A 12,349-nucleotide genomic window follows, 5' to 3' on the forward strand; every position below is an offset into this window, starting at 1 on the left:
ACCCGTTTTTCAGCAACTTGAATTTATATTCATGAATGAGAAGGACACTACTGTCTACAGCCACTGTGCTTGGATGACACAGAGTTAGTTAAAACTTAAATCTTTATGGCTTTCTAGGAGAACACCTCGATACGTGGTAGATTTCAGTTAGAGTAACTGGATTTGACATTGTTACGATGTTAAAGCAAAGACCAATGACACCCATTAAAATGCTCAAAAATATATAGAAGTGCAGAGAAATACTATATAAGTTTTAGGTTTTCTTACCAAGGAAGTGTTTAAGAGTGTGATTAAGAGACTAATTTTAAATTTTCTGAAAGCCTGGTTCTTTCTTCTATCACCCCTAAACTTGTAATGGCACTTTGAATCAGTTTTATCAGAGGGAGAATAACTTAAACCAATTGAATTCTCAATACTAGTTCCTGCGACAGATTGATAATCTCTCATGGAGATTCTGAGTGTCACTTTGATTATAAATTGAATGATGCTTGCTGATGATAGTGAAACATAATTTTATATTCCCTTAGTTATTGCTTCTAGTCATTGTGATTATTTTATACTGGAATATTACCATATTGCAAAATTATTATTGAAATTCTCTTATTGAAAGCATGACAGTCAAGATTCAAATTGAATTTATACCAATTATAGATGACTTAACAGTGTTCAACTAGAACAATGTATATTAGTTTTAAAATACTTCTGTCAAAAAGGAGATTGACCCCAATATAATTTCTTTTCTAAACTGTTAAGATGCAGATTTTAAATGATTTTATGGTTGGTTATGTGTAAGCCATAAAATATTTTAACATATGGAATATGTGTTGAGTGTTTATTAGAACTACCAGAAAGGAAGGTAAACTCCTGTGTTTTATACAATACAACTACCAGAAAGTACTTCAGCAATAGTTTTTTGATGGTTTGGGTAGATACTTAATCTTTAGTTTCTGAATAAAAATGGTGTTTAGTTATGTATGGGTACAGATTTTTCTTGTATAAGACATCTGTAGTGCTTAGGTGTAGAGCACTGCATCTCCGTTATCAGAAAGCAATATTACTTTTGTATGGCCCTTTACAAAATTATTTTATGGGATCTAGTTCTATTCTACGATGAGGGAAGAAAAGATAAAAATGAATGTTTAGCTTTTAGTTTTTTTCTAATCAACAATTTTAGGCAAATCCCGACTCTTCCAAATTTTAATTTGGTTATTGAGTTATCTGGAAGTTATGAGTTCACATGCATGCAAGAATTAAGAAATTTAAACTGATCCTGAAAGTCATATTAGGCTCAGATTGACTTCTGGTATAGTGGTAGATTTGAAACCCCTTATATTATAAGATACTCTGGTAAACTGTAAGTTCATTTTAGTCTGCAGTCTCTGATAGTTTCCCTTTCAGAACTCAAGAGTAATGGTGCAGCTACAGTAATCTAGTGAGATCACTCATAAGGACACTTCAAAGCTTTTAGGGATGTGAGTGGGATATGGAGTTTGGACAAGGGTTTAATTTTTAGTAATAGGAACTTGAGTGTATATACAGCTGTATCATTACTCAAATAAAGATATATACTTCAATTATATGAATATGGTTGTATATGAATGTAGTTTTGGAAAGTTTTTACTAATTATTTGGAGTGGTTCTTTGCCATGTAGAAGGTTTGACTTATATGTAGTCGGATTTATCAATCTTTTACTTCTGGCCTTTGGATTTTGAGTTATAGTTATATTGTTCTAATTCTATGAAACAATTAAGGCTGATAATCTTGTATCTTTATTAGATAAAGACATATATGTTTAAAATTAACTGTAATCTTCAATCAGTAATAACATATACTCGTTCCAGGAATCTAATTGTTTTCAATTCATGATCACTGTTATCTTAATATATATTTCATTTAACCAGTGAATTTTAAATTAAATATTTTTTGTAGACATTTTGAATAGAGTGAACCCCAGCTCATATTCGAGGGGAATAAAGAATGGCGCACTCAGTCGAGGTACAGTGTTATTTTACTGTTTTGATTCTAAAGTGAATTATTTTGATGCCATTGATTATATAGAAATATATTCAATATATTGTGTAATTTTGCAATACAGGTATTACTGCTGCATTCAGACCTACAAGTCAACACTACAAGAACCCAACATCAATTGCAGTGGCTGCCTCACCAGTAAATTTTCACCCTGAATCTAGATCTTCAGATAGTTCTGTTATTGTTCAGCCTTTGTCTAAACCTGTAAGTGTTTCTGAAACTGCACAGCTCAGGGATACGTTGGATATTATTTATCAATATCAGCAATCCTAGACTATCAAGGGTAGTCATCAAATAGAAGCATAATCATCATCAGAAAATGTCACCATCTTTATGATAGCTCAACCAGTACCCAAAGTAATAACTGCAGGAACTAACTACCCAGCATGTTCTAAATCAGGTAACAGGTACACTATTAAAAACTGTTCTGTCAAAACATGAATAAAAGTATAGTCAGTAGTGAATATTGCATAATGGCAAACTATTTAAGGTTGTAAACGGGCCAAGTGTTCTTACTTTTTAATTGGGAAAATTGTTGAGAGGCTATTGTAGCTTTTTATTCTGAAGACATACCTTCATAGTTTAGTTTGTATAAAAAATTCCTAATAAAAACAATAGTTAATGGTAATAGTTAATATTTATTGAACTGTTAAGAATGCGTAAGGCTTTCTACTAAATGCTGTATATAAATTAATTCTTAAAACATCCTTATAAAGTAGGCAGTATTATTATCCCTGTCTTACAGTTGAGTAAACTGAAGCTCACAGTGGTGAAATAATTCACTCAGGGTCATACAGCTGGCAAATTATAGATTTGGGATTTCAGTCCAGTCATAACCATAGTTCATATGTATTTGCATACATACATACATACATATATGTTGTATATAAATGTATACTTAAAAAAAATGGAGCATTGCCTTACTGTGACAGTTTTCAAAGTGTAGTTTTCAGTTCCCCTGGTGTTCCCCTGAGACTCTTTCATGGGTTTGGGAGTCAACACTATTGTCATAATAATACAAAGAAACTGCCTTTTTCACCATGTTGACATTTGCACCACTGTGATGCAAAAGCAATGGTGGGTAAACTGCTGGTGCCTTCGTATGAATCAAGACAGTGGTACCAAGCTGTACTAGTAGTTTTTGTATCAGTCACTACTAGCACTCAAACTAAAAAATAGCCATACTCAGTTTCCTTGATGAAGTATTAAAATGTGATTAATTTGTTTAGCTCTCTGCTCTTGAATATGAATCTTTCAAAAACAGTTTTTGTCTGAAGTATAATGATTATCTTGAGGAAAAGCATGTGTGATTGAATTGTGAGCTAAACTACCCACATTTTGAAAATAGAAGATTATTTTTTACTTGGGAAAAAAATGACTGACAAACCATGGTGTATTATTTATTTCTGTGTATTGATGTTACCACAAACTTGTAGTTTAAAACCACACACATTTCTTACCTCACAGTTTTGTGGGTCAGGAGTCGGTCATGGCTTAGCTGGATCCTCTCCTTCAAGATCTCACACGGCTACATTCAAGATGTGGGCTCTGAGGTTGCAGTCTCATCTGAAGCTCAACTGGGGAAGTATCTCCTTCCAAGTTCTCATGGTTATTGGGAGCATTCGATTCCCTAAGGGTTTCCAGATTGAGAGTCTCAGTATTTTGCTGGCTTCTGGCTGGCTCCTTGCCAAGTGGGCCTTCCTAATATGGCTAAAAAGCTTTTTCAAAGAAGTGTATCCGTAGTTATCCCAAATTGCTATTAAAATACTCCTTTTTTCAACTATATATCTTTATGAAGCCAGATTTTCTTTATATTTTTCAATCAACATGTTCAACAGATGGACGGCAGAAGCAGATATGATACTACAGCAGTTTTTGATTAAACTAGACATTAAAGAGATTTTCAGAAATGTAAAACAATACCACTCTTCACTAATTTTTTGTGTTTGCAAGGTAGTCATTTTTCATAAAAATGTTATTTATGTTAATCTGTAATGGCTTTATTATTTTAAATAAAGTTAATAAATATTTTTAAAAATTTTCTGGTTAATTTCTAATTTGGTAAATATTAATAGATATAACCCACCTAAATAAATCTTTTTTTGGTCTTCAGTAATTTTTAAATGTGTAAAGGGGGTCTTGACACCAAGGAGTTAGGGTACTAAAACAAAAAGTTACCCAAAATGTAATGATTCTTTGCTGCTAGTTGGAATTGAACTAACTTAGTGGTGTTTTTATTCTTATTATAAGCTATTTGACATTGGCCTTAGAGAAGTAGTAAATTTTCCTTAAACTGTTCTTTTGACAATAAGGGAAACAACTACTAAAGCACCTATAAATTTTCTTGCAAATAATCAAGTTTAATACCATAATTGAATCCAAATATTTTTAGTATAAATAATCCATTTTTCCTATATTTCATATGTAACTATAATGTAATCTACTTATCTGTTAGCACTAAAAATTGTTATTTTGAGGTGGTATCTTTCATAGAAGGTATTACATTTAATTTTAATTTACATAAAAGTGAAAAGGAAAGCTACAGCCTTTTAAATCTATGGCTAAATATACTCAACTCCCACTTATATTTTGAAGATGTAATATATCAAAAAAAAAATAAGGATATCTTTGGGCAAAACCTTCTCCCCCATATTGTTTTCTGTGGTTTTAGCATTCTGAAATATGATTAATACTGATATGAGCCTGGACTAGTAGTTTAAAAAGCTTAAGATTGAAGCAAGAGACTTGAATGCAGATTCTGCCTTGTCCTTAACGTTGTGAAAACCTGAGCTTCGTTTTCTTTATTTCTAAAATGAGAGATTTTATCCAGACCACTGACTCTCAATCATGGATTCTAAGGTTCCACAGGCCATTATCATTATGTTTCAGAAGATGGAAAGCTACCCAAAATACAAGATTTTTTGCTTGTCAGCTGGGCTCAAATTAAGTCAGTGGTTTTCTAATGCTTATCATAAGCTATTTGGCATTTGATAGAAAACCAGGAAAAGAAACTTTATTATTTAATTCAGTTTGATAGACAAAATCTTTCCAACATTGGTCTCAGGAAGAAAAAGTGAGGGGTGGTATCTTTGGTGGAGCTTTCTAAATTAGAATATTTCTGTGGGCATAATTTTTAAGTCAAAGCACCTCAGTTGGTGGTTCCCAATCTTGAGTTTTAAAATGAGAGATTTTGCCAAAAGGTCTGGGTGGGTCTTGAAATGATACATTTAAAAAAACTCTCCAAGTGATTCTAATGTGCAAAAGTTAAGAATGACAGGTGTATTCTAGAATGAATTGAGAATCCGATTTAAGGGAATTTACTCTGCATTTCGGAAGCCATTGCTTTTAATTGTATGTCATGTCGTGTGTGTGTGTGTGTGTGTGTGTGTGTGTGTGTGTTTTATGGACTATCGCTATATTTCAGCATCTTTTCAGATCTCTTTCAGGTGGCAGGGATATGTTATTACTTATAAAGTCAGTGTGATATAAGGGCATGGGCTTTGTAATCAAACATACCTGGGTTCTTAATACAGCTCCGTCAATCAGAAGTGGGCTGTATTGGAAACCATACATAACCACACCTAATCTTAGTTAACCTATCTATAAATGAGGTGTAATATTTGGTCTTTGTTAGTACTGTTGTGACAGCTACTTGATCTAATACATACAAGTACCTTGAAGTGCAAGTACATTTGAAACATACATGTATTGTGAAGTGTAAGTACATTTAATGTGCAAGTACATTTAAGTTTGAAAGCTGAATAACTTGAAGCTCAGATGTGACTTGCCCAAGGTTACATAGTTAAATAAACGTGCAGGTCTTCTGAATCTCAGTTTAGCGTCTATTCTACCCTTACTGTATTGTATTTTATATCTTTCTGAACTGTTTTATAAGACCTTAAAATTCCTTGGTATAGAATTATTTTGACGGTTATTGTTAAATAATAACATGTACCTGGTCTCTGAAATTGTGGTGCTTAATTAACCAGTTATTTCCTAGGAGAGTGTTTATCAGTATTAATGTTATGTTTCTATTAAAGTACTATTTTGGAAAATGCAAGTGAATATCATTTTCCATTTTTTGAAGTGCAAATATTTGGAGAAAATAATTATCTTGAAGTAAGATTGTGTTACATTTGGCTACAATTAAGTCATATGGCAGTACTGATTTTTTTAATACTACACATTAAGTCTCAAATGCACGTGTCTTCCTGTTAGGCTTCAAATACTAGGAGTGGTTTGGGTTACTTCAAAACCTGTTTCCATAACTTCTTTTTTTTTCTTCCTTTAAACAACAACAATCATTTATTTAGTCAAAAATCTGCAATTTGTACTTGTTATGGTGAGGAGCGCTCATGTCTTTCTCTTAATTAGTTGATTTTTTTTATTGAGGTATAGTTGGCATACAATATTATGAGAGTGTCAGGTGTACAGCATAATGATTTGATATTTGTATATATTGCAAAATGATTACCACAATAAGTTTAATTAATGTCTGTCACCATATATACAGAATTTTTTCTTTTGATGACAAATTTTAAGATTTCTCTTAGCAATTTTCATGTATATACAATACAGTATTATTAACTATAATCACCATGCTGTATATTACATCCCCATGACTTACTTATTTTATAACTGGAAGTTTGTACCTTTGATTCCCTTCACCCATTTGCTTTCATAATTGCTTAACAAACCCATGGAGATAGAAAAATGAGTAGCAAACCAAAATTCTTAAAAGTTAATTATCCCTCAATTTATAAGCACAAAACAAACAAAACCTTTATGTTTCTGTCTTAAAATAGTACGTATTTTGTGGGGGAAAGATTAGAAAGAGACAAAGGAATACATAATAGATTTTGATTTTTTTTTTCCTCCTAGAGATGGTATAGAGTATAACTAATCAGGACCGTACTCTATACACAGATACATATTCCTCTTTTTTCACTGAACATTCTACTGGGAATGTCATTGGATTCTTCTCAAAAATATTATATTAGTGGTTGCATGATAGTCTATTTAATTTATTTGACAATTCTGCCGTCGTTCGACATACAGATTTTAATTTTTTTGCTATTAAAAATAATTCTCAAATATTTTCATTTTCTTACCCTGGTACTATAAATTTTTAAAGTGGAATAGCTGGACCAAAGGATCTGAACTTATAAAGCCTTTGATAGGTACTGCCATAATTTTCATTCAGGAAAGTTGTACCATAATATGACCTTTACTTTTTCAATAGTGAATGTTATCATTATTTTTTAATTTTAAAATGTTAACTTTATTTCAAACTAAGTTTAGACTTACAGGAAAAATAATACAAAGAGTTCCATATACCCCCTAACTCAGTTTCCCCTAATGCTAACATCTAACTTAATCACAGTCAGGTAGTTAACATTAACTAAACTGCAGACATTCGAATTTTACGAGTTTTTCTGTTAATGTGATTTTTCATTCCCAGGATCCTATTCAGGATCACACCTTGCAGGTAATTATTTATTCTTAGTCTCATAATCGTCTACAGTTACTCTTTATTTGTCTTTTATGACCTTGATATTTTTAAGAGGAATGGCCAGTTATTTTGTTTTAGATATTATCTTTAAAACAATGCCAATTTACTAGTTAAAAATTGCCATTGTCTTTATTTGCATTTCTTTAGTAAGTTGGAGAAAAGTTTTTTGTATGTATTAGTCATTTGTATTTTGCTTTTGAAGTGTCTCAATTTAGTCTTAGTCCTTTGCCCATTTTTCTCCTAAAGGGACTTTTTCTCCTTTTGATTGTTAAGGATTGTTAGTCTTAAAACTTTTGCTTGTTACATATTATGATATATAGAATGATCCAGAAGTCACTCTGAGAGCTTACTCTCTGCAACAATGGTCTTTTATAAATAGCATTAAAATATATATATTGTGTGTATCAGTACATTTAATAGTATTGGAGTATATATCCCTAAATTATATTTAAATTATAACTAACATAAATTTATACTACCTTATACTTGATCACATTATGGTCCATCTCATACTTTTCACTCTTCTCTTCTTGGGACCTTCTGATGGAAGGGCCGAAACTTCTGTTGAACCCTTATTCCTCCATCTGGCCTAGATCATTTCTATAAACAGCTTCCATTCAAAACCCTGTCTGCCTGGTTTTCTAATTTGTTCACCCTGCTAACCAGGAAGCTTTCATATTTGCCCTGTGACATGGGAGATTGCCTGGCCCAGCATGGCTTTCTGTGGGATGATGGAAAAAGAGAGGACTCATTCTTTCTCTTCCTGACCCTTGGCTTATATATTTTTCCAGTAAAGAGGACTCTAAAACTCAAACCATGTGATTGATACATTCATCCTTAACCCTGATGTATAATACGGCAAATTGGTTACCAGTTTGTTTGCCTTGATACTTTGTGGGGTTTTATAGGGGTATAGAAACTTTTAAATTTGTAGGTATGTCAATATGTTTTCCTATTTTTCTTTTTTTGGAGTTATATTTGCTCATTGATGGAAATAGTGAATTTTTAGTAGCCCTCTAAAATATATCAATCTTGTTTATTTAAAATGGGTTTATATGTTTCTTTCACCTTGAAAATAATCAGATTAGAATTGGCCCCCATTTTAATTAGTTAGTCAGGAGTAAGCCAGCTCTAAGTTTGCTTTCAGGTTTAGTAGAAGCTAATTTTGACAGATAGTAATAATTACCTTTGTGTTTTATAACTTATTAGTAATTGAGTCATCAAAGGTTATCTTTATAATATTTGCATACAGTGAAATTTGCTATTATAAAAGTTGATGAAACAAAATAATTATAACTATGTTAAATAAATGTAATATTCTTCCTTTGAAATATTTTAACAGGGTTATATAATGAACTCATCACGAGTTGCATCTAGTAATTCTTCAGAGTTACTGTTTGACTTGACCCAGGATACAGGATTATCACATTACCAACGGGGACCAACACTTTCTATAGCAGGTTGGTTTTAGTACTGTTTCAAAAAATTTTAATAAAAGAAACTTGATGATTATGCATATGGAATTGACTTTCTGTTTTAAAGTCCATGCCTTCATGTTAAATTTTTCATATATTGTAAGGTGGAATGGTTCTAATCTTGAATGCCTTTCTTGGATAATTTTAAATGAAATTTAATAGTAGAATATTTTATTTTTTTCTGTTAATTAAGTGGGTTAACCAACTTTGAGATTATTCTCTCTTGGACTAAACATGGGCTGAAAAATTGAGAAATCATTTCTGTAAGTTAGAGAAGTCCTCTGATACCCAAAGTACTCTGTTAAAAGAAGCATTAATTTGTTTCTATGCTTAGTAGTGTGAAAAAGTATTAATATATGATTGTAGTTGATTACTTAATTAGGTTAGTTTCTATTCAATAAATGATTTACATATGATAGTTAAGTATGATTATAGAGCGCTATTATAAAGTGGCTTCAGTAAATTTGTATATAGTCAGTACTCAGAAAATGCCCATTAGAGGAATAATGAAATTTCCCTATTGAAGAAAAGTTAAAGTTCTTTGTGTTATAGCAAATTTCTTTATTAACCTAAAATAAATTAGTATGCTATGAAAGAATTTTATCTAATTGAAAATGCCCTGTAATCAAGACAGTTATATTTTATATATTAGTAATTTTGATGTATTTCAAATATTTGACTAAATAGAGACACAAAATATTTGTCGTAATTTATAGATTATTTTCTAACAAATGAGTATGGAGAATTTACTAAGCTCACCCCCAATTTTTTAATAGTAATATTAATGCCTAAAATATTTTTCTATTTAGATAATGTTTAGTTGAAATTCACTTCTTTCGGTGATTTTTAGCTACTTGTAAAAAATCTAGTTTTTAAAATAGGTAAAGAACCAAGAGAAACAAGGAGAAAACATAGTTGTCTTAAGTCTGGTTTTACAAAACACATGGACTTTATTCATAGAAAAAGTCTGAATTCTTGAAACTTTTTGGAGTAAGGACAGTGACTCCTACTCTGTCTCTAAATTTTTTACTGCAGAGAGAGACTTCAGCATGAGAGGTAAGTAGAATGATTTACAAAATGTAGATTTGAACTGTTATTCTTAAGGTTTTTGTGGTCTTTACCAAGTCTTTACACTTCAGTGTTTTCATGTTATTAAAATGGAGATTTTATTTTTCTTATACAATGCATTCATTCTCCAGACTTGGAATCAGCCATTTGGAGATACAATTTTAATTCTTGCTCTACTTTAGTCAGGGATTTTTGAGGTCCAAATAAGATAAAATGTGAAAATGCCTCATGAGCTTTCAAGGACTTGACAACAAACAGTTATGATGAAAGATAATGTGATATGTGGTCAGTAGCATACTTAACCAACCACTGTCAAGTGATCACAGATGTTTGGAGATTAGATTTGAGCTTGATCTTGAATGAAAATAGGATTTTTACTAGCCAATGTAGGAAACAACACAAGCCAAAGACAACGGAGTTAAATAAGTTAAAGTGTCAGAATTTAAAACTCATAAATGCAGAGTGATTTTATTTTTCATGTTAAAAAGAATTCTTATAGTAAAACAGTTTATTTCTATTGTCCAGCCTGTTATATAAGGTGTGATCCGACAATACAGTGAATGTTTAAATAAAAAAAAGAAATTTATTACAGTAAAAACACATTGCCATTAATCCTCCTCAAAATACTCTCCTTCACTTCAAACACACTTACCATATCGTTCTTGCCATTTTCTGAAGCAGTTCTGGAAGCCCTCTTTTGTGAGTGTCTTTAGTTGAGCTGTCATGGCTGCCTTGATGTGCTGAATCATCATGACTTTGAGGAAGAGCCAGAAGTCACACGGTGCCAGATTCGGTGAATAAGGTGGATGAGGACACACCATAATGTTTTTATTTGACAGAAATTGCCATACCAGAAGCAATGTGTGACATGGAGCCTTTCTGTTTTGATCACAGAATGTGAATGCTGCTGCTCAGTGCCATCCAACAGAAAAAGGCAGGGATCCTCAATATGGGAAGTGGCATGTCAAACCTTAGTAACAGTGTGACAAGTTTCAACTTTTTTGGTGCAGTCAGTCCGGTGTGAACTATGGTTGAGGGAAGGTGTGTTTTAAAGTGTGCCGTAAGTCATGGATCACAAACATCGCATTAACATGAAATGGGCAAACAGTTTCATCCTCCATCATGACCACACCCTGTGTCACACATTGCTTTTGGTATATGGAAATTTCTGTCAAATGAAAACATTAGGGTGTGTCCTCATCCACCATATTCACCGGATCTGGCACTGTGCAACTTCTGGCTCTTCTCCAAAGTCAAAATGATTCAGGACATCGAGACAGCCACGACAATGCAACTAAAGACACTCACGAAAGAGGACATCAAGAACTGCTTAGAAAGTGTCAAGAACGATGGGAGAAGTGTGTTTGAAGCGAGGTGGAGTATTTTGTGAGGGATTAATGGCAATGTGTATTTTACTGTAATATTTTTTTTTTTATAAGTTAAGCATTCACCATATTTTTTGATCACACCTTATGTTATGTCATTGATGCTTAATCCAAAATACCAGTAGTCATTGTTTTTTCATGTAACCTGAGCATCTCAGAAGAATGCTACTGTAATTACACAAAATCTTTCCCAAGTACCCATAGGATAGCCATTTGTAATCATATGCTTTGAAGATGGAAAAAAAAATTTTTTTGTGTTATCTCAAAGGATGAAACAGAGAAGCCAACATGTAATGCTCTTATTTTTTCTGGCATGTTTCCCCTAATTAAAAAGCTGACAGATTAATCTATTAGAATAATTTTTTTTCCTCTGAAGTAAATTAAGATGCAAAATATTTTTTTAGTAATGATAATAACCGTCATCTATTATTGAATGCTTTCTGTGTGTCAGATGGTTTGAGTGCTTTAAGTACACTTATCTTATTTGATCTTAAAACAGCTGTATAAAACAAGGTATAATAATTCTTATTTTACAAAAGAGGAAACTGAGGTTGTGAAAAGTTAATTAAATAAGCCAAGAACACATAGCTAGTCAGTGACAGACCCTGGATTGAACTTAATCATGTTTGACGACTTATATTTCTAATATATTTACTTTATTGGTTCTAGTTTTAATGTATTGATTCTAGTTTTAAGTTGGGAGCATAAACTATGATGTCCAGGTTTAGAATCCGTATTACCAAGTACAGTTGTGTGTTATTTTCAAAAAGGACTTTTGCCTGGCCTGATTATAGCCTAAGGATCTCCATTTCTCTTGCTAATGCTGTGAATAAGACTAAAATCCTTTAGCTTTAAGGTGATGGTTTTCAAACTAATA

General features: G+C 32.1%; 1 protein-coding gene across 12 annotated transcripts in view; it reads left to right on the forward strand.

The window, feature by feature from the left end:
• Positions 1-12,349, forward strand: part of ZNF280D (zinc finger protein 280D) — a 104,946-nt gene that overhangs the window by 26,719 nt on the left and 65,878 nt on the right. For 9 of the 12 annotated variants that reach the window (XM_074327704.1, XM_074327698.1, XM_074327700.1 and 6 more), the window contains 4 exons: positions 1,931-1,996; positions 2,097-2,236; positions 7,494-7,520; positions 8,887-9,004. In XM_074327704.1, coding sequence (XP_074183805.1) covers positions 1,931-1,996; positions 2,097-2,236; positions 7,494-7,520; positions 8,887-9,004 — 351 coding nt within the window. The remainder of the gene's footprint in view (positions 1-1,930; positions 1,997-2,096; positions 2,237-7,493; positions 7,521-8,886; positions 9,005-12,349) is intronic. The other 3 variants (XM_074327699.1, XM_074327703.1, XM_074327696.1) reach the window with 1 other exon arrangement.

Source organism: Rhinolophus sinicus, linkage group LG03, assembly GCF_036562045.2.
Source record: "Rhinolophus sinicus isolate RSC01 linkage group LG03, ASM3656204v1, whole genome shotgun sequence".
NCBI classification, from domain to species: Eukaryota; Metazoa; Chordata; class Mammalia; order Chiroptera; family Rhinolophidae; genus Rhinolophus; species Rhinolophus sinicus.